The sequence below is a fragment of the Camelus bactrianus genome, chromosome 18 (assembly GCF_048773025.1).
Source record: "Camelus bactrianus isolate YW-2024 breed Bactrian camel chromosome 18, ASM4877302v1, whole genome shotgun sequence".
Lineage (NCBI taxonomy): Eukaryota > Metazoa > Chordata > Mammalia > Artiodactyla > Camelidae > Camelus > Camelus bactrianus.
Window position 1 is genome coordinate 26,227,063 of NC_133556.1, and position 21,907 is coordinate 26,248,969.

Below are 21,907 nucleotides of genomic sequence, written 5' to 3' on the forward strand. Positions count from 1 at the left end.
GGGGGAGGGTAATTAGGTACTGATTTATTTATAGCTCCTGTATGCTTAACATGCGCTTTACCACTGAGCTATAACCTTCCCCCAGTGGTGGCTTTTGAAAAGCAGAAGTTTTTAATGACGTCCATTTTATGACTTTCTTTGATGCTTCATGCTTTTGGTGACCTAAGAATTCTCTGCCTATTCTAAAGCCGTAAAGACTTTCTCCTATCCTTTCTTCTAGAAGTTTTGCATCTTGGCTCTTCCACTTAGGTTCTGGATCCATTTCTGTGTCTGGCATGAGGTGAGGGCTGAGACCTCCTTCTTGCCTGTGACTGGTCAGTGGTTTCTGCCCTGTTTGTTTTTCCTTTCCCCAGAAAATTGTCTTGGAGCCTTTGTCAGCAATCACGTGACACTGTGCAGCTCTTTCTGGACGGTTTTGTCCCTTTGATCTATGTGTCTGTCCTCTAGTGAGAGTTTCACCCGTGAGGCCTGGCTGACGTGACTACAACGTGCCTTTTCTGACGATGTGTGGTGTCACCTGCTGGCCCCTCCCACCCCGTGTGACTGATGTGCTTGTTCCGGGCGGTCCACACATGTCTGTCCCCGCTCGCCCCGGCCACCTTGGGCACTGAGCCTGTCTCTCTGCAGGACACTGGCATTGGGATGACACGGGAGGAGCTGGTGTCCAACCTGGGGACAATCGCCAGGTCGGGGTCGAAGGTAAGCACCCCCCCACCCCTTCCTCTGGTGCTGCAGCTGCTCCCCTCTCAGGTTTGAGGTCTCCCCATGAAGGGCGGCTCAGACTGGAGAGGGTGTGTCCCAGACGCCCTGGACGCCAGCTTCAGAGCGATGTCCTCAGTTCATCACAGGGTCTTGCGTCGTCCCGGGGACCTTGGAGGGGGTTTCTGTTCTTTGCTGGGTGGAGAGGCTGGAGCCAGCACTTCGCCCACTGCTGGAGACCGGCCAGCCCTTGGGTCCGAGCCCATGGGGCCACGTCTGATACATCGCCCTTCTGCCTCCTCATGCTTCTCCAAGTCGTTGCTTCGCGTTCACTGGAGGCAGGAGGGGCCACCCGGTTAGCGAGGCCGAGTGGGCCCTGGGCTGCCTTCGTGCCTCTCCTGGGGAACAAGTGCTCTTTGTTCTTTGTGGGCCTCAGTGGTGCCTCACGTGGCCCTTTGTGCCAGGTGCTTGGAAACAGTCCAGTCATTGGTCCAGAGTGATGGGTGATTTACAGAATTTCTTCTTTCAAAAAACGACTTACCGTGACTGTTTCCCACCCCCGTTACATTTTTGGCTGTGTTTCTATCTAGGGAATCTGTGCTGTCACGTCAGTAGCCGCTAGCATGTGGCTGTTTGAATTTAAATTAATTAAAATTAAATACAACACAGTTAAGATGTACTGGCCCCTCGGTCACACAAGCCACAGCTCAGGTCCTTGGGAGCCAAATGTGGTCTGGTCAGCAGCACCATGTTGGGCCACGTACAGCGTTCCATCGCTGCAGACCATCTATTGACAGTGTTCACAGCAACGACTGTGCGCATTTTACTGAATTTTTAATCTTAGGAACTTTGCTTGTGTGAGTTCCAACAACTGAGTGTCTTGTGCTGCCACAAAGAAGCCTGGCTTTGGTGTGTGCTGTCTCCCACGAATCTAGGGGACACATTCAGGAGTCTCCCTGATGTCGGGGCCACCGTGGCCAAGGCACTGCTGCTAGCCAGGATCATCGGGCCTCCCTTCCCCGCTCTGGGCCAGGTCCCCTGCGTGGAAAGTGGGTGGGAAGCACGGGGTTGTCGTGAAGATTAAACATGGTCTGAGCCTGCCCTGGAGGAACAGACACGGGGCTGGAGATGTTGGGTCTTGGGAAGGGCCACCCCCATGACTGGTTTTCACCACCCCAGGCCTTTCTGGACGCACTGCAGAGCCAGGCAGAGGCCAGCAGCAAGATCATCGGCCAGTTCGGAGTGGGTTTCTACTCGGCTTTCATGGTGGCCGACAGAGTCGAGGTCTATTCCCGCTCAGTGGATGCTGGCAGCCCCGGGTACCAGTGGCTTTCAGATGGGTGAGTAAGCGATGGTCCCCATGTCACCTGTGCCCCAGGGCTGCCAAGACAGGTGTCCCAGGTGATGCCAGAGCGGGGTTCAGGAAGAGTCGGACTCCTCTCCTCAGCAAACGCCGGCTGTCCTCCCCAGGATTGACACTCGGGGAGCAATTACTCCTTTTGCTCCAGGGGCTGCATGCCCATGTGGGTCCCCTGCTCTGTAACCCCCTGACTTTGTTCCCTGAGGCTTGTTCTGACCCCTTGGCCTCCCTGCCACCACAGGCCTGAGGCATCTCTGCTCGGAAGGGCCCACTTGGTCCCCATTGTGCCCTGGGCCTACCTCACAGGCTGACCAGGAGGGTGTTCCAGGAGCTTCTTGAGACAGTTTGAGGAGGATAATACCAGAGCCTCATTTCAACATGTATCTCAGGGGCCCCAGAACGTCATTTCTGAATCCTGCTTTCCCAACCGAGTCTTCCATCTGCCACTGTGGTTCCAGCAGCGCAGGCGAGAGGGGGCCCGGCAGAGGCGCGGCCCATCGCCCTCAGTCAGAGCAGTTTCTCTGTTTCGTTCTCTGCAGCCACAGTGCCCAAAGTAAACTTGGGCCAAGGGATGGAGCAGGCCCTGCTCTTGTGCTGCTGTGCGTGTGAGGGCGCCCGGCCTCGGGCAGAGGTTCAGAGGCGCGTGGGGTTGGCCCTGGAGGCAGGCGTCTCCCTGGGGTCTGGCGCACATGGGGGAGCCCCGCAGCCCAGCAGGACTGTCCCTGGCAGCGAGATGGTGGCCCAGGGGCTCAGCAGGCTCGAAGCAGCCACACTCTGGCTTCCTTTCGACCACAAGTCCTGTCGAGCTGGATCTTTCAGTGCTGACGGTGGAGCTCACTGTCCCTTGCCCGTGTCTTAGCTCCGGGGTGTTTAAAATTGCTGAAGCCTCCGGAGTGAGAACCGGGACCAAGATCATCATCCATCTCAAGGCCGATAGCAGCCAGTTTGCCAGCGAGGCCCGGGTGCGAGGTGAGCGGGGCCGGGGCCTCTGGGGACATGGGTGCAGGTGGCGCCGTGCCTCTTGCTGGCGCGTTCTAGGACATTCCACCAGGGAAAGGGGGCCGGGGAGTGAGTGACATGGGGCTGGGCCTGCAGCTCAGTCAGGTTTCCCCTCCGCCGTTCGAGGGGCGCCATCTTCTACAGTCGGTGGTGACGCGGCTTCTCCGTCGTCTGCCTGTGTGAGACGCAGGCGCACCTGCCTGGTGGTTTTCTCTGCCCGTGTCTGGACACTGGAGACCACCAGGTGTGCGCAGCACTTCCCCGTTAGCCCGTGAGCCTCTGTTCATGCTGCCAAGAAGGCGTCATGTCTCTCGGTGGCCTGGGGTGTGTGTTCTGCTCCCCCAGAGTGTGCAGGGCATGCACACGGCCTCCCCAGAGCGCTGACCCCTGCAGCGCCTTCCAGAGCTGTCGTCTCCAGAAGCTTCCTGTGTTCATTGTCTCTCTCCTGTGTCTTCCAGATGTGGTGACAAAGTACAGCAACTTTGTCAGCTTCCCCTTGTACCTGAACGGGAGGCGCATTAACACCCTGCAGGTGAGGCCCTGGGGCTCGGGCTGAGGCGGCCGTGGAGAGCAACTGGTCCGCGTTGGGCCGGCCAGGCAGGGATGAGACGGGGGTCCCCCACTGCCCAACCCCATCCCGAGGCATTGGTGTCACCCACTGTACAGTTCGCCCTTTTATGGTGCATGCTGTGTTCCTGGGTGTGTTCACGGTCATGCTGCTGTCACCACAGTCAATTCCAGAGCATTCATCCCCCTAGAAAGAAACCCAGCGCCCATGAGCAGTCGCTCCCCTTCCCGTCCCTCAGCCCTGGCAACCACAGTCCACTTTCTGGACTGGCCTTTTCTGGACATTTCATAGAAGTGGAGTCAAACTCTGTGTGGCCTTTTGTGTCCAGCTTCTTACCATGTTTTTAGGATTAGTGCTGGTTGTGGCATTTCCTTTTCATGACTGATTTCCCATCGTGCAGCTGGGCCGTGTTCTTTAGCCACTCACCTGCTGCCGTGCAGGCTTGTCCAGACTCTCCCTCCCAATCCGCCTGTGTCCTCCTGATGCTGGTGGGGACAGGCGCTTGTATGTGTACTTGTCCAGAGCTGGAGTCAGCGGGGCGGAGTTGGAGGGTCCAGGAGGCAGGTCCTCGGGGGTCCAGGGGTCGCCCGCGCCACCCCAGGCTCCACGAGCCCCACTTGTCAGCCCCACGTGTTGTCGGAAGGTTGCGTTTGAAACGTGAGGTCCCTGCCCATCTCCCCTTCCAGGCCGTCTGGATGATGGACCCCAAGGACGTGGGCGAGGGACAGCATGAGGAGTTCTACCGCTACATCGCTCAGGCGCATGACAAGCCCCGCTACACCCTGCACTACAAGACGGACGCGCCCCTCAACATCCGCAGCATCTTCTACGTGCCGGAGACGGTGAGCCGGGCACCGGCTCGCGGGGGTCGTCTGCTGCTCCCTGGGCTTAGGCATCAGTGGGCTTCCCCTTCAGCACAGACTTCACAAAAATGACCTTGGCAGCATCAGAATGAAAGGAAATCCTATTCCTCTGGACGGGTAAACAGAGTTTAAAGTGAGGGGTGCTGAACAGAGATGTTCGGCCAGCAGGCCTGGGCTTTGTGGATGGACATGGGCTCAGGGTGCCTGTGGGCTTCCTGTCTCCAGGCCGCACGTCATCCCTCCTCCTTCCACTTGGCCCCTAAAACTTCCTGGCTCACACAGCCCCGCAGAGGCCCTGCCGCATCTGCAACAGAGAAGCCTGCTCAGAGGCTGAACCCGGTCTCCTGGCTTTACTTGCCTGCGGCCCTCTTAGCTCCCTGCCCGTTACCCACTTCAAGAAGTTCTGTTCTGCCCTCCCCATGCGTGTACTCCGCAGGCGCAGCACCAGCATCCCCTGGGCTTGTTGGGAATGCGGAGCCCCGCGCCCCGCGCCCCGCGTGGGGCCTCCTGGGTCAGTTTTCATCTTAACAAGATGCTGAGGTGATGTGTGTGCAGACGGCAGCATGTGAGGCACTGGTTTAGAGCAGGGTTGGCGGACGTTTCTGAGAAGTGCATGCGGTGAGCACCTAGGGCTCCGCCGTGGCATGGAAAGCTTGGGGCTGATCGTGCGGGACAGGTGCATGTGGCCAGGGCCCAGGAAGCTGTAGACACTGGAATTTGGATTTCACATATTTTTCACAGATCGTGAAACGCTCTTTCGTGCCTTTTCCTTCAATCATTGAAAAATTGAAAAGCCATTCTAGGCTACACAAATCCACGGGCTCTAGTTTGCTGACCCCTGACCCCCAGCAGGTTTGGCTCTGTTCACAGAAACATGCAGGTCATCGTTTTTATGGGGGGCAGCAGCTGCCCAGAGCCATGGTGTGGGGGTCCTCCCAGGGCCTCTCTGGGCTTTTGAACAGACAGACACGGCGGGTTCCTGGCCCCTCCTCCTCGGGACTCCCCGCCTCAGATCTCCCAGTCCAGGTGGCCTCTAGGAAAGGGGTCCCCACCAGTGACCTTGTAGGCTCTGCCTCCTAGTGAGGCCGTCTCAGATTTCTGCTGTGGCCACCTGACACTGCCCTTTCCTCGCCTACAGAAACCATCCATGTTTGATGTGAGCCGGGAGCTGGGCTCCAGCGTCTCACTGTACAGCCGCAAGGTCCTGATCCAGACCAAGGCCACCAATGTCCTGCCCGCATGGCTGCGCTTCATTCGAGGTACCAGGCTGGCGTCTGTGCCGTGCTGTGTGGGCCAAGGCCCTGTGGCCCCGGGCCCAGGAGCAGCTCCCCACCTGGGATGTGCTGTCGTTAGGCAGGGCTCATCTTTGATGAGCTGGCATCCTCGCCCACAGCCCTGGGAGGCAGCGCAGAGCCTTCCAGGGAGCTTCCTGCCTCCACGCGCTAGTCTTGGTTGATTGATCCATGATGTGTTTGTGAATCTGAATGGAAAACCCAGGAGGTGGTTTTCAGAGCATCCAGCTGATGCTGAAATTGTAAACTTGTCCTGGCAAAGGCTTGCCCACCTTACCTGCTTTTCTTCTGATCATATAGTCGTGACCTGGGCTCTGTGTGAATCCTGGGACATTGGCAGGACGGCGAGGGGCCGGGGAGCTGTGCCCCCCGCCGAGTGTCCTCCCCTCTTGCCCACACATGTTCTGATTTCTTGACGGGCCTGTGTGTCGCAGGTGTGGTGGACAGCGAGGACATCCCCCTGAACCTGAGCCGGGAGCTCCTGCAGGAGAGCGCGCTCATCAGGTGAGCGGGGCTGTACTCGGCCGTGTGTGCTTTGCCCCCAGGCTTTACTTCATGCTTTTAGAAGAGGGGTTTGGAGACTGACACTGAGGAAAATTGTTGCTGGTGCCAGGGGGCATTCCCTCCTTTGGCCAATCCCTGCCACCCAGTCCCCGAGTGGCCATGGCAGGAGGGAGTCCAGGCCAGCTGTCCCTGGGCGGACAAGGCAAAGGAAACCCCAGAGCCGGGAGAACGCCTGAGCTCGGGCCTGGAAGACCACTGACAGTGTGGAGGAGGCAGGGCACCTGCCTCTCTCCTGAAGATGTTGCTCTTCAATCCGCGTGAGCTGGGGTGGCCAAAGCTCTCCTCTCCCCATTCTGATTGTCTACCGAGCCCTTCACATGCAACCCGTGTCATCCTTGGAGGTGGGAGCCGCTGCGCCTCCATGTCATAGTTGTGGAAACTGAGTTAGAGAGGTCACACCCATCAGTGAGCAAACTTGTATTTGAACCCACGTTTTCTGACCTCGGCCATGTGCTCTGTGGGCTGACCCAGATGGCAGGTGGGACCCGAGGCTGTGGGCGGAGGTGTGTCCGGCCAGTCGACCACTTGGCCATTTGTGGTTTTCAGGGCCAGGCTGTTGGTCTGAGCATTTATCTGGACCACAGAGTCAGCCTTAAATGAAATCTTTGAAAGAACCTTAAAGAATCAGAAACTTAGAGAAAGGGTAGAAACATGATCCAAAGTACGTTTTTTGCCCTGAACCCTTTGAGAGTAAGGTGCCCACCCTGTGCCCATGGTCCCCAGATATCTTAGAGTGTCTTCCCCGAGAACACAGAGGGCCTCCTCCCTGCTCCCATGCGGCCGGCGGTCAGGGAGTCTCACCCTCAGGCCCGTACCCGTCTGCACTCGGGCCGGCGTGTCCTGTGGAGGAAGGGGTCCAGTCCAGGGTCACACCCGCCTTTATTGCTGCGTCTCTGGCTCCTGGAGGCTGGCCGACCGAATTCCGCAGTCTTTTCCCCAACTTTCATGACCCGGAGGCCTCTGCTGTGTAGACTGGCCCTCAGCGTGTGCCGTGAGGCTCCCGCGGGCTGCGGTGCGGGAACAGCCCAGTGCTGCTGCCTCCTGTCAGGTGGGCGCGACTTCGACCACGGTGACACAGCCTTCACGTGTGAAGTTTCTCTTTTCCCCTTTGTAATTAATACCTCTGTGTGGTTGGTGGTTTGTTGCTTCGTCAAACTTCCAGCATATTTATTTCTTATAACATGTATGTGCATTTCTTGGTACCTGTATCTGTAACTTATTTACATGAATTGATTTGCAGTTTTATTCAGTGGGTTATAATCCATTGTCATTGTTTATTTTGATGCCCAGACTGTCCCCGATATAGTGGGAGCCTGCTCAGGCTGACTCCTCTGCCCTTTGACCCTTCCCTGTCATGCTCGGAGCACGTCTGTATCTATTGAGTTCACCCAATACCAACCAGCACCGCCTCCATCTTGCTCCTTCCCAGACTTGCTTCCTTTGCAACGAAATCTGCCCCTCGTTGTCCTTTGTGTGTCTCCCTCTGACCAGTCCCCTCCACGCAACCCGTCAGCCATTGCCGCTGCCCTCCCCCAGCTTGGATCCTCCCTTCACCTGCTTTGGCCCTGACTCCACACAGTGGGCTGCCTGCTAAGGGGGTGTCTGCCAGAGTTTCTGACAGCTTCTCACTGTCCGCAGCCTGGATCTCCTCTTCTGGGGTCCTTGGGCTCTGACACTCCACGCCAGGCACCCCAGACCCGCTGCACAGACACCCTCCCCGTCCCATCCTAGCTGCCGTGACTCCCCCACCACAGATGGGCGCTACCCGGTCCCACTCCGCCCTATGGCTGAAGGACTGAGCTATTCAGGGTGGGAGTGGAAGAGAAAAGCTTAAATGAATGCTAACCATTATTGTTCCCCTCCCCTGGGTCATTAAGGAAATATATGGTAATTGTACTTTTTTAAAGGGAAGTCAGATTATTAACGAAATAAAAATACCCCTAATCTCAGCAATAAAATTGCTTGTAATTTTATGCCATCATATAATCTTGTGGAAAACACCCTGATGCACAAAACCCGTTTTGTATAATTTTAGTGCACACGTAGAATACCCCATACAGACCCGAGCTGAAGTGGTCACATTGCTTGCACAGCATTGGTCCGCATGGAAAACTATACCGTGTAGCAAGCAGTACACGTGGTCCTCGCACAGCTGTACTGCACGTGCACTGTGGCTCATCCATGTTGGGATTCTTCCGGTTTTTCTTCCAACACAGGCTCTTTCTCATGTCATTAGGATCGTGTCATTAGAGGATTGATTTTTAATGTCTGTGTAGTTTTTTTATCATTCATTTCAACCTTCTGTCTCCTGTTGGACATAATTGTTTTCTGTTTTCTGTGCTTAGTGAAAATCACGGTCCATTCATCTTGGTGACTCGTGAGGGTGTAATCTTAGAATCATCCAAGCTGACCATTTGTTGCCCTGGTTGGGTGGGGGGGCGGGGTGTGTGTGTGAGCTCAAATTCCTGCCTGTAGGGGGCTCTTGTCTCCTTATCCCGTGTTAGCCAGGGATCACCCTTCCTTCTGCTTCATCTTCTGTAGTTTGGCCACAGTGGTCTGTGTCGTCACTTCCCTGATTATTAGTGGGGCCGAATGGTTTTTCTTATCCTTCTGGTTATGTTTTTTAAGAAAGTTGCTTGTTCGTGATAAATGCCTTTCTGTTCTGTAGGAAACTCCAGGGCGTTCTACAGCAGAGGCTAATAAAATTCTTCATTGACCAGAGTAAAAAGGACACTGAAAAATATGCCAAGTTCTTTGAAGATTACGGCTTGTTCATGAGGGAGGGCATCGTGACCACAGCCGAGCAGGAGGTCAAGGTAGGGTCTAGGTGTCCGGGCCTTTCTCTGCGCTGCCTTGAGCTGTGGAGGAAGCTGCAGGAGACCAGAAACCTGGGCTTCCCAGGACATGACGAGGGCACCCCCAGGCACCCCATCACCACTCCTGGGGTCAGGAAGCCTCTTTGGCCTCTGGACCCCGCAGGTTGGCCCCAGCAGACCCAGCGTGCACAGGAGCACAGGCTCCCCTCCTCCAGGGCCCCGGCCCAGGGCCAGAGGGGAACAGGCATGAGGCGTCTCCTCCCATGAGGGTCTGGGAGGCTTGGGAGATCACAGAAGGTGAGATGGGGCGAGCCACCTGGTTCGTGGGGTGGGGAGTGCAGGTGTGTCCTCGGTGCACTTGGTAGAAATTCTTCAGCACTGCTGCTGGAGCCAGATCTCAGTCACCTGTGCAGTTACGTAAAGACTATACGATTGTTCCACGATCATTTTCTGGCTGTTTTTAAGTTGTAATTCTCATACCGTACAATCTACGTTTTAATTGTTTTTTTAAACAGAGGTACTGGGGATTGAACCCAGGACCCTGTGCATTCTGAGCATGTGCTCTACCACTGAGCTACACCCTCCCCCTAAAATCTACCTTTTAAAGTGAACAATTTAGCAACACTGAGTACGGTCACTGGTTGTATGGCCTCCACCACCTAGTTCCAGAACATTTCTGTCACCTCAAAAGGACACTCATCCCCACTAAGCGGTCACTCCCAGTGTCAGAGTTTTCCAGAGCAGCAGCGGGGACGGAGGATGACCAACCGTCTGGGGCCCCAGGACGCGGCTCTGCAGGCGGTGGTGAGGGGGCCTGGGGGCCTGGACATTGGCTTGCTCTTCCCAGGCCTCCTCCCTCCTGGCTGTCAGCGCTGAGACTCCACCTGCTCTGTCGTGTCTGTAGATAACGGCCTGCCAGGGGCTCTTCTCCATGCTTTACAGATCACCCCTCAGTCAGTCACTCCCTCGGTCAGTCAGTCAGTCAGCGTACTTGGTTTGTTAATGAGGACCCATCATGTGCATGAAGCGCAAGCTTTGCGTATGAAGCTAGAGCCGGGGGCTCCCAGATCCTTGTTCTTGCTTGTCTGTCCACTTTTCATCCCCACCATGTCACTCCTCCACCTGGGTCTGGCCCTCCCCCGTCTCCCCGTGTCCCCACTGCTTGTCTATGCTGGGGCTGTCGGAGGTGAGTTGGTGGGGTATGTGAGGCAGAGTGTGTCAGGTCACGTCCAGAATGGTGCCCCCAGGGAGCCAGGCCCCTGCTGCTCCCCCAGCCTCACAAGTGGCTCCCTCCTGGAGTCCCGAGGCCGTTAGTGGCCACACCTGCATCTCAGCTGACAGGAGGGACGGACAAGTCCCTCCTTTCAGGGCCTGTTCTCTTAGTCATACACCCTACTCTCGCTTGCACCCCCTGGGCTAGGACTCATCCTCGGGCTGTGAGGAGGGCTGGCAAGTGTGGGCTTCACACCCCTGTCCCCTGTTGGCTGAGAGGCACTCTGTGATTCAGGACAGAGGGAGGATGCTGGGTCCAGGAGTGGGCTGCGCACAACAGGGTGACCACTCCTGGGACAGTGCACGCGGGTCACCCGGAAAGCCCCTCTTGATGAGGCCCTGGGTCCCCTGGGGTGGAAGGTGCTCTCCAAGGTCCCCTGAACTTAGGACGTGGGACCCAACGGACAGCACGAGAGCTCCCAGGGCTTGAGCCAGCCCAGAATGCCAACCCCGGCCAGGCTTCTGCAGGAGCTGCCTCGGCTGCAGGACATGGGGGCCCACTGGGTGGGTGTGAGGCCAGCCAGTGCCTTTCCTCCCTCCACCGGAGGCTTCTGAAGTCCAGAGTCCGGAGACTTTCAGAGGCAGGACCTGGAACAAGCAGTGACCCAGCTTCTGTGCGTCTGCAGGAGAACATCGCAAAGCTGCTGCGGTACGAGTCATCGGCGCTGCCCGAGGGCCAGCTGACCAGTCTCCCGGACTACGCGAGCCGCATGCAGGCCGGCACCCGCAACATCTACTACCTGTGTGCCCCCAACCGGCACCTGGCTGAGCATTCGCCCTACTACGAGGCCATGAAGCGGAAAAACATGGAGGTGGGTGAGCCAAGGGGCAGGCTCGGCCTCGACCAGGCCTCCCTGCACTTGTCCTCCCCTCGGGCAAGGTCGGAGGGTAAAGGTGTCTGAGCACCGAGGGAGGGTCCCGTGCTCATGGGAAATGGCTGAATGTGCCCAGGACCCAGAGGCCCAAGCACTGCGAGCCAGCGTCCAGGGCACGGAGGCTGCTAGTTCACGTCTCTCTGGGAGGTGACGGGATTTCTCTGTAAACAGCGGCACTCTTTCTACTGCTAAGACATAGCCAGAGTCTCCCCCAGAACCGTCTGTGAACCTCCTTATCCACAAGGCCCCCTAGTGGTCCCATCTCGGGCTGAGACTTCCCCCGGCCTGATGGGCGCGGTCTGGGGCCTCGCAGGTTCTGTTCTGCTATGAGCAGTTTGATGAGCTGACCTTGCTGCACCTTCGTGAGTTTGACAAGAAGAAGCTGATCTCCGTGGAGACGGACATCGTCATCGACCACTACAAGGAGGAGAAGTTTGAGGACGGCTCCCCAGGTGGGCTCGCTTCCCTTCTCTTCGGGCACAGGGTGGGCGGTGGCCAGGGAGGCAGGTGACGCCGGGTGGGCAGGGAGCTGGCACTTCGCTGCAGGGCCTCTTCTGTCCTCCAACAGTGGGTTCTGGGGGTTTTCTTTTCTCGTGTGTGTCTAGGCCACCAGCCTGTATGGAAGAAGCTGTTTGGGAACATTGTAATGATTACAGAGAAGTGTCTCCCTGTTTACATCCCAGGGTCTCTCCAGTGCTCCTTCCAGCTTGCCCCTCAGAGTGACCAAGCTTCCTAAGAGAATCGGAAGTGTTAAAGCCCTAACAGTTCCATGGGCCTCAGGCAACCAAAAGCGTCCTCTCTGAGGTCCCATTTTATCTGCTTAATTTTAGATGAAGAGTGTTTTGGTAGCTTCTATCTTTGTGCCGGTGGCCGGCAGGGGTGGAGGGAGCCTGCTGGGAAGTTGGTGTTGGAGTGTTGACATTTCAGGCCCCAGTGGGAGCCTGAGGGAAGGGAGCTGTGGAGATGACCTCTGAGCTCACTCCCTTCTGCTCCCCTGTAGCTGGTGACCACCTGTCAGAGAAGGAAACAGAGGACCTGATGGCCTGGATGAGGAATGCACTGGGGTCCCGTGTCACCAACGTGAAGGTGAGGCCTCCCAGGGACGGGGACCCCCCGGCTGCCGTGGCCCTTGGCAAGCACATGCTGGCAGGCCTGCCGGTTCTGGGCTGCGGGCCTGGTGGGTGTTCTCCCGGTGGTGGTTGAAGCTGTGGTGTGAGGTGGAGACCAGGCTTATTGCTGGTGCTTCTGTGCGTGTGGCCACACATGGCCCGGGTGTTGCTGAGGCAGGGCAGGCAAGCTCTGCCGCCCGTCCCTCCACTTTGTAGAGCAAGTGGGAACCAAGAAAGTGGAAGGTGAGCAGCTGAGGGCCTGGTGGGCAGGTGGAAACAGAGAAGAAGTGTCCCAGGCTGGCCTCTCCAGGACCATCCTGGTCCCGGTCTAGAGGACATGAGGGCCTGGTGGACACGGGGACCTGGGTGGGCTTTATTTAATGAGCTAGGAACCCACCAGTCCAGCTCAGAGCTGCAAGAGAAAGACAGTCACCAAAGAACAGGAGTCATTGGCTGAGGGACATGTTCAGGGGTGGCCCCAAGGGATAGGCAGGTGTGCAGGGCAGGAATGGCCAAGAGCAGAGGAGTGCGGACTGGGGGCGCTACAGGAGGTCGTTGTGGGACTCTGAGGGAGCCAGGCATGCAGCTGGGATTTCTTCATGTAGCACACGTGTTGTGTCTATTTGACAACGGTAACTCATTTAAGGTGACCTAGGAGGTAGGTGGAATTATTGTCTGAGTCCTGTGAGGGAAACGAGGTAGAGCACTTCCCGAGGTCACACAGCAGGGAGGCTGTGGGGCTGGGTCCGTGCTGTGCTGCTAGGACAGGAGCAGCTGTGCGGAGTCTGTGCTGTGAGCCCGGAGGCCCGAAGCCTGCAGGGTGGGAGGAGGGGAAGGCAGGCCTGCTCACAGAGATCTGGTTGTGAACATTTGTGCATTGGGAAAAGGTGTATTTGATAAAATAAAGACCAGAGGGAGCCACAGGGAGAGGGTGGGTGAGAGCATTGTCTGCAGGAAGGATGGACGGGGTTGAGGCAGACAGAGCTGGGGAAATGGGGCGGCTAGTCCTGGTGGGTCTTAGTCACTGGAGGACTTGGCAGGGGCCTCTGTGGAGGAGAGAATGGCAGATAACACCAGGCAGGATGGACGTTGGGCGGGAACTGATATGGTAGAAATTGGTGGCTTTGAGGGAGAGGAGACGAGGGAGTTCCTAACCAGGATGCAGTTTGGCTCCCTTTCCCTTACTGGGTGATCAGGAGGGAGGGGCATCGCTGGCTGAGGCCTGCGAGGTTACGTCCCTGAAGACCTGCGTTCTCCTGCCTTGTCCTCTGGGGATGCTTCATAATGTGGTCAGCACCCTGCCAGGGCCCCCCACCCCCAGGCCTCCCTCAATCCCCGCCTTGCCTGTAGGTGACTCTTCGACTGGACACCCACCCTGCTATGATCACTGTGCTGGAGATGGGGGCCGCGCGGCACTTCCTGCGCATGCGGCAGCTGGCCAAGACCCAGGAGGAGCGTGCTCAGCTGCTGCAGCCCACGCTGGAGATCAACCCCAGGTGAGGCTGCTGGCTTCTGCCAGGTAACCATTTACGACTGTATGTGAGTGGCTGTTCTCTTATTTATCACACACAGAAAGTGCAGAAAGCTTCTGTGCAGTTGATAAATATTTATAAACACACTCATAACTGAACTACATTAAACTACACCCACATAAGGTTTAAAAAAAACTGGGCCCTGCCAGCTGCCAGACACTCCCATTTTCCTCCCACTTGGATTCCGTCCCACCGCCTAGGGGGAGCCACAGTTCTGACTTGTCTCGGTCGCTTCCTCACTGTCTACTTTTGCATCGTCACACAACCAGCTCAGCTTCACCTCTTTCTGAGCTCATGCAGATGGACCCCTGTGCATGTGTCTCCTTTGAAGCCTTACTTACTTCACTCAGTGCTCAAGGCCATCCACGGGGGTGGCTGTAGTTCATGTTACGGCGGGATCACATTCAGGGTACGACTCTACCTCTGCAGTTACTTATTCTGTTCTGATGGACATCCAGGGTTCCCGTTTGGAGGCTGTTGGGAACAGGTTGCTCTGAACGTTCTTGTCCCTGCCTGGTGCATGTTCTTCTCTGGGGCGTGTGCCTGGGCAAGCCAGCTGCTCCCCAAAGGCGGGCGCCAGCTCCCCTGGCGAAGTGTGAGACTCCTAAGCCCTACGCGTTACCCTTTAGGCTTGGCTTTCTTTTTCTTTTTCTTTTTTTTAACACCTTTATTGTGATACAGTTCCTGTGCAGTAAATTACGCATATTCCAGATGTACAATTTGATGAATTTTGATAGATGTAGACACCTATGAAACCACCACCACAAGGGCTTGCCTTTCTTGTGACATGCTTTCTGAGACTGTTCTTTTTCCTGTTGGGCTTACAAAAAAAGAGGTAGTTCTTTATATATACTTTATCAGTTGCAAGTATCTTTTCTTTGTCTTTTCTTCTGTCTAAAGATGTCTTTTGGTGCGAAGTTCTTAATTTTAATATAATCAAATGTATACATCTTTGTTAGATGCTTTTTTGGGTCTTATTTAAGAAATCTCTTTACCAGACATGAATTTCTCCTGTATCTCCTTCTAAAGGCTGTAGTTTTGGCCTTCTGTGTTGGTCTAGCCTGTCTCTAACTGGCTCATCTGGGATGTGGGGGGTCCAGTTACATCTTAGTCCACGTGGATACCCAGTGGCCCATGCAGTTAACTACATACATCTCTCCTCTCCCAGCTGATCTTTCTCTGATGAGTATCTCTTGGTAACATGTTTTCTTTAGAGTTTTTGTACAGTTTTTATAGTTTATCTTTGATGTGTCTTATTCAATGGATATTTTAAGATTTCACTTTCTAACTGTTGCTGTTGTAAATGGAGACAGTTTCTTTTTGGAAATTGACTTTGTATACAAGCAATAACTTTTTAAATGAAATGACATATGTTACCAAAAATGTCAGAAAGCAGCAAAAAGAAAAAGTCCGTAGTCTCACCCCCACCACAGTCACCGTACCGTTTGCTATATTCTTTTAGACTTTTGCCTTATATTTTTGTTTTTTATTTAGTACCTAATTTGTTTACCATCACTTTCTCATAAATTTTTTCCATTGCTTAAAACCATAAATTTCCTTAAAACTACTTGGAAATGGAGGAAGGTTCCTTTTCCAGTTTCTGAGCCAAATTACTAGCCATGGAATTACTGGATTTCCATTAGCTTGTGGCTGCTCAGACGCTTCTGCAAAGAGCCGTCCAGGTTGGTGTAATGGGCACGCGGCTCCCAGCGGTGAGTCCTGGGCAGCAGTGGACGCCGACTGGACCCCCACTTGCTTTAACTAGTTCTGGCACAAAAGTGGTTTTATAAGGTAGCTGTGCAGGATGCTCATTTCTACTGCAGGACTCTTATTTTACAGATTTATTTGCTTTTAAATTTGGTAATATGTTCACATGGTTTAGAATTCGAAAGAACCAAAGGCATGAATGGTGAGATGTCCTCCTGTCTCTGTCCCCAGCACGGCTGCCTTAGGTTCCCCCGGATCTCAGAGGCTGTGTGTGCCCCCCTGCCCCCAGCACACAGGCTGTGCTTTTGAAGTGCTGGCTGCTGAGGACAGTGCTGTGAGGGAAGGGATCGCTGAGTCTCAGACAGGGTGCCACAGAGACTCCCGCTGTCCTCTGTGCCTGTCCCCAGTGCCTTCAGTTTTAATCAGACTTCCCAATTTTTGCCATTCTCAAAAATGAAAAGTTATACCTTATAATTTTGATGTATGTTTCCTACATTCATGGTATTTTTTCCTGTGCAGAAAAATTCAGTTTTTATGTACTCATTCTTTTCTTTCTGACTTCTGGGTTTACATTTTGTTTGAAGAGGCCTTCTCCTTCAGATTATAAAACATTTCTTCCAGTATACTTTTTTGCTCTTACTTTTTACATTTAATCTTTGGTGGTTCTGGGATTTATTTTGCTCTAAGTAATCACACAGGCATCTAACTTGCTTCCTAGGTGCTGCCCAGTTATCCTGTCTTTATTGGGTCCTAACGAAATTCCTGTATGAATGAGGCCATTTATAGATTATCCACTTTGTTACACTGAGCTGGTGCCTTTTCATTTTCCAGAACTAACTGTTTAATTACTGGAGCTATATGATCTATTTCAACAACTGGGACTTCCTCCTCCAGCCCCTTCTGGCTGTTCTTCCATGTTTACTTTTCTGTATGAATTTTTTAGGTGTAAAAGAAATCTTAATGTAAAGGAGTCCTATTAAGTGTATGGATTAATTTAAGGAAAAGTTTCAGCTTTATTGATGATCCAATTATCCAGGAACTAACAAATGTCTTTTCATACAGTAAACTCATCTTTCTCTCCCTTAGTAGTGTTTAGTTTATATTGATTTTGGTACTTATTGCATTTCCTAATATTAAAACTTTAGACTGATTCTCTTGGGTTTTCTGGGAATATCATTTGTAACGGATCATTTACATGTCCTTTCTAATTTTTATGTGCCTTACTTTTTTATACCGGACCATCCTATTACTCTGTTTTGAATGTTCTGATAACCCCAACATTTCGGAAAAGTCACTAGAACACAAAATTAAAGGCCCTTGTGCTGAGTGTGTGCCCCATGCTCTGAGCTGACCTCTGGGGGTCTCTGTGGTGCTGAGTGTGTGCCCCCCGCCCTGAGCTGACCTCTGGGGGTCTCTGTGGTGCAGGCACACGCTGATCAAGAAGCTCAGTCAGCTGAGAGACCGAGAGCCGGACCTGGCCCAGCTGCTGGTCGATCAGGTGAGTCTCCTGAAGATGCGCTAAGAGCAGAACTGAGGCGCTAGGCTGCCAGTTTCAGAAGCCAGCTTCTTCCTTTCAGGTGGGACAGTTCAGTTTCCTTTAAATCCCTGTTTTAAAAGGAACAGCTCTTTTCTTTCTTCTCTCTGCATTTGAGTGAGGTCCCTGGGTTGGACCTGGGACCCAGTGTGGCTCACCCACTAAAGAGCTGCCGCCCTACCTTTCAGATCTATGAGAACGCCATGATCACAGCGGGGCTCATCGACGACCCCCGACCCATGGTCAGCCGCCTGAACCACCTACTGGTCAAGGCCCTGGAGCGACACTGAAGGCCAAGGGGCTGGCCGGGTTCTGGGGTGCAGCCCAGGGGCCGTGAAAGCCCCAGGTCGTCCTGCAGAGTTATGCCTCCAGGAGTGGGGACAGATGGAACCGTGTGCCTCTGCTGTGGGGCAAGGCAGCCGAGGGGAGCACAGGAAGGACTGGATGCCGCCAATGAGAACACCCTCTTTTGAGCTTTATTACTTAAATTAAAAGGTATTTCTTAGTGTTAGACTTCTTGTCCAGACTGAGGTGGTGAGATATTCTGCTGACACAACCCCCAAGCTTACAATGGAAGCAGGTAGTGAGGAAAAGTCTACCTTTCGTCTCCTTCCTCAAATTCCAGCTGCCATGGTGGTTGGGGGCACAAGGGGGAGGAATGGGGACCCTTGGGACTAGGCACTGATTTCTTAAACTCCATCCCCGGCACTTGGACGTGACGATAGGATCACTTCCATCAGGCTCACTTCAGCGTCACCTCCACCGGGTAATGGTCGCTGACGGCTAGGGCCTGCAGGAGACGTACAGTGAGTACAGGGATACCCAAACATTGAGTTCTCTGCAAACAGTGCTCCTAGGGGCGGGTCAAGATTTGGACCCAGGCCCAGTCCCATCTGCCTGGGAAGAGGAGACCAAAAGGCTCCCAGAGCCACAGGCAAGTGGCTCTTTCAAGCCCATGAGAAAAGCAGTGGGTCCAGATCTCACTATGTTCCTGTGTCCCAGGCTCCTGTTCAAGCTGTGGTGTGTACAGGACACTTACCATAGCGTTGCTTAGTCCGTATGCAGATTCGAAGTTAAAGCGAGCGGCTGAATTAGTAACCACAGCACTTTGGAGCAGAGATCCCGCAACCACAATCCTGCAGCACCCGACATGGAAGAAGGTCGTCCTTAGCCCACTGTCTTGCTCTGTGCCCTTAAACATTGGGGCCCAGCATGTCCCCCCAGATCATCTCTTGGTCTGGTAAATGTCCCATGGCCCCACTGTGCCCCCACTGCTCTAAAGCGCCCCTGTGGACCTGGCTCAGTGTCCCCACCACACTGAGCTGCGGGACCTGGGGCACCCTGGGCCCTCGGGCCCCACACTGCACACCACTAACCTGCATACCTTCCAGTGTCCCCATGTGTGCTTCACCCAACAACTAAGAAATGCTGCTCCTTTCATTCCGTTTTCTAAGTGAACTGACTTGTGCTCAGGAGGGTGAGTGTCAGGTCTGGGAACCATTTCTGAAGCTGCTCATGGGGGCACCCTCATCCCCCCTGGAGGCTCAGTGCCAGGCCTGGGCCCTGCTCACCTGTCATAGGCGCAGTCCGTGGATGTAACTGTGGTGTCGGCAGAGTCAGGAATCAGCCACTGGAAGGCGGAGCTCGTGCGCAGGCGGATGGATGACCACTGCGAGGTGGTGACGTAGCTGCAGTCCGCGTTGAAGTCGCCCATCAACATGATGTCCTACCAGGAGACACCAGCTGGTGGGCCTGGGGCAGGGATGAGGATGAGGGCCTCCAGAGCCCAAGGCCGGGGGGGGGAGCCTCACCTCCAAGTCCCACTTCTTGCGGACATCCAGGTAGACGTCATACAGAGAGTTGATCTCAGCCACTGCATCTGACGGGGCCGCGTGCAGGGGAACGATGGCAAACTCCTTGACCTCTGTGGAGATGCAGTCACGCTGAGCGGTGTGGACACATGCTCAGTAGTGTGTCAGGGGCTGGGGTGGAGGCCACATGAGACCATCCCCATGGATGGACATTTTCCTAAGTAACTTCAATGTAAGACCAGTCCCCTAGGGGCTTGGGGACAGCACAAGATGTGGGCTTCCAAGGAGTCCCAGGAAGGGCGGGGCCGGGCCGGGCGGCAGCACTCACTGGTGGACGGGGAGGAGAACTTGACCACGGCCGGCTCCCGGCTGAAGGTGTCGTTCCCACAGGACTCGCAGCCATCGTCGTACTGGTAGCTGTCCAGCACGGACACCTGGTCGGGTCTGCGGAGGGCGGTTAGCCTGGGGCTCGGGTGCCCCCTCATTGTGTGAAACCCAGGTCCAGGGGATGGTGCTCCCACCACATTCTCCTGCCTCTGCACAGGTTGTGAGGCCTTGGGGGCACAGCCCAACTCAGACCCCTGCTCTGTGGCCCCATTTCTTGCCCCTGCGCCTCGGGGGAAGGAGCTCATGGGCCCTGGAGCACACACCCAGAGTCCCCGTGGGCACCCTCTGGGGAGCTGGCCGCAGCTTTACCTGAACACGAAGAGGTAGCGCTCCTTGTAGCTGTTGCGTCCCAGTGGCTCACTGACCACATAGTGAAAGGTGTTAGGGTCATCCCTGGAGTGACGAAACAAACGTCTTGGTCAGGGGGTCCCTGGGACCCCTCCTGCCACCTACAGCAGGGCTCCTGCCCACATCCAAATCCCAGGAGCCTGGCTGAAATGTCCTGGAAGGGATGGTCTCGCCTCCACCGCCCCACCCCCGTGCCTCCTGGTGCCCCTCTGCTGTCACCCACGCATTAAGTTTGTCCAGCAGCTTCCCCACGGCCGTCAGGTGGCTGTCTCTGACCTCCTGGATGAGGGCAATATCGTAGCGGTTCAGGATCTGGGGATGAGACCACAGTGGTGCTGAGCAGGGGCAGACGGGGTATCTGAGCCCGCCTGCTCTGAGTCACAGGGCTGAGGTGCTGCTCTCCAGATGCCTTTTCATTGCTGCTTGGCCTGCAACCAGAAGCTTTTGCCTGGGACTCTACTGCCAGCCATGGACGAGGGCCCTCTCCCCCTGCCTAACGGGAGCCAAGGCCAGACACTCTTGATGCCCTCCCCACCCCAGCCACCTCCAGTACTGACCACTGGCCCAGTATTCCTGAGCCTGTCAGAGGCAGCCCACTGCACCCCAGAGTTCCTTGGCAACAGGCCAGCCTGGATTTACCTTCACAATGTAGTTGGAAAGGGTGGCATTGGACATCTTGGTCTCCCCAAAAGTCCGGATGTTGAAAGCTGTTATTTTCAGGGACAGGGCCACCTGCAGCAGGCCAGCCAGGGCGAGCAGCACCCCCATCAGTCTGGCACTCCTCATTCTGGAGCAGGAGGGGTGTTTGTACGTGGGCCTGGGGGTAGTGGACACAGCACCCGCTTCCTCCCCGAGTCCAGAGCTGGGCGGGGCTGGTGAGCCCTGTGGGCTGTGCTGAGCAGGCCAGGGCGAGCCTCAGAACCTGCACCAGTGTCCGGAGAGCCAGACACCAAGCACCAAGTAACGGACCCTGGTCTTCTCACTCCTCACCCACCGGCAGAGGGGGCCCCACAAGGGTCACCAGCCTAGGAGGCCCCTGGCGCTCACTGTTGGTGGGGCACCAGCTCACTGCCCTCCCTGCTCCAGACATCCACCCAGCCAGGATTGGCCAGGGCTCTCCCCAGAGTGGCCATAGTTACCAAGAGGGACCCCACGGTGCTTCTGGGCCTGGTGCCCACCTTCCGCAGGCCATGTGTCACACAGCCGTTGGGGCACCAAGCACACTCACCTGAAACTTGACTTCCACAATATGATGGGAATTCTGCCAAGAATCCGAATTGATACTCTTTGGTATCAATTTTCTCCTTTTGCTGCTTTAAGAAAAAATAATTTATAAAGGGAAGTGTGTTAAGAAACACAGCTAAGAGCTCCCACACAGAGCTGCTGCCGTTCCAAATCCCCACAGAGAGAACACTCGTCTCACCTGGGGTTTTAAAGGTTTGGGCATCTGTGACCTTTCTCAGGGCATCAGCTGGAGGACGCAGAACAATGGCACTGCCTGTGTGGCTTTTCCAGCAGGTGGGTAGCTGGCATGTGTTTATTTCAACAGGCATGGGTCCTTGCTGTTGTGAAAGGCACCTGATGATATTTGCATTTGGTTTTAGAAAGTCTAATAATACAGCCAAAGGCTCCGTGTCCTTTGCACGTGCTGTTTCTCTGGAATGGGGAGCAGGTGCATTGGAGGGCAGGGCCCTGGCTGCAGAACTTGAGATGACCTTGGATCGAGTGGCCAAAGCCAGACATTCCATGTTGCAAATAGAGCCCATGGTGGCTGCTCTTTGTCCTAGGACCCATCTCTCAGCAACTCCAACCCTTGCTTCCTAATCTGTCAGTCATGAGGGCTGCAGACATCAGGTGCTCAACGGCGTGTGTGCAATGCAGCACTGGGGGCTGCAGTCCACCTCACTTGCCAGCAAGGCAGCATGAAGCCTTCCTGAGGTGGATGGAGAGCCTGTGTGCCCAGGTGCAAGTGACACAACTGGCCAGATCACAAGGACATGAGCAGCAGCTGGCTCCGTGCCAAGCCTCGAGTCCAGTCATTTCTTTTTGGAGTCTTTGACCTTCCCATTTGTATTCATTTCCTGTGGCTGCTGTAACAAGTCACCACAAACTTGGGGGCTTAAAACTACAGAAACGTATTCTCTAACAATTTTAGAGGCCAGAATCTGCGA

General features: G+C 55.1%; 2 protein-coding genes across 2 annotated transcripts in view; one reads left to right on the plus strand and one right to left on the minus strand.

Annotated features, from left to right (window-relative positions):
• Window positions 1–17,703, plus strand: part of TRAP1 (TNF receptor associated protein 1) — a 48,668-nt gene extending 30,965 nt beyond the window's left edge. Inside the window, exons 5-18 of the mRNA XM_010949940.3 lie at window positions 628–699; window positions 1,879–2,039; window positions 2,919–3,028; window positions 3,517–3,590; window positions 4,313–4,468; window positions 5,628–5,748; window positions 6,216–6,285; window positions 9,014–9,161; window positions 11,060–11,245; window positions 11,622–11,760; window positions 12,309–12,394; window positions 13,768–13,913; window positions 17,082–17,154; window positions 17,379–17,703. Coding sequence (XP_010948242.2) covers window positions 628–699; window positions 1,879–2,039; window positions 2,919–3,028; window positions 3,517–3,590; window positions 4,313–4,468; window positions 5,628–5,748; window positions 6,216–6,285; window positions 9,014–9,161; window positions 11,060–11,245; window positions 11,622–11,760; window positions 12,309–12,394; window positions 13,768–13,913; window positions 17,082–17,154; window positions 17,379–17,480 — 1,644 coding nt within the window. The 3' untranslated portion in view covers window positions 17,481–17,703. The remainder of the gene's footprint in view (window positions 1–627; window positions 700–1,878; window positions 2,040–2,918; window positions 3,029–3,516; window positions 3,591–4,312; window positions 4,469–5,627; window positions 5,749–6,215; window positions 6,286–9,013; window positions 9,162–11,059; window positions 11,246–11,621; window positions 11,761–12,308; window positions 12,395–13,767; window positions 13,914–17,081; window positions 17,155–17,378) is intronic.
• Window positions 17,645–21,162, minus strand: DNASE1 (deoxyribonuclease 1). Its single transcript, XM_074346405.1, has 9 exons — window positions 20,965–21,162; window positions 20,376–20,523; window positions 19,960–20,048; window positions 19,698–19,781; window positions 19,330–19,445; window positions 19,002–19,114; window positions 18,762–18,916; window positions 18,230–18,326; window positions 17,645–17,980 (listed from the first exon to the last, which is right to left on the minus strand). Exons 2-9 carry the CDS (start codon window positions 20,520–20,522, stop codon window positions 17,933–17,935), a joined length of 849 nt encoding a protein of 282 aa, XP_074202506.1. The 5' UTR covers window position 20,523; window positions 20,965–21,162; the 3' UTR covers window positions 17,645–17,932.
• Between the last annotated feature and the right edge of the window lie 745 nt (window positions 21,163–21,907).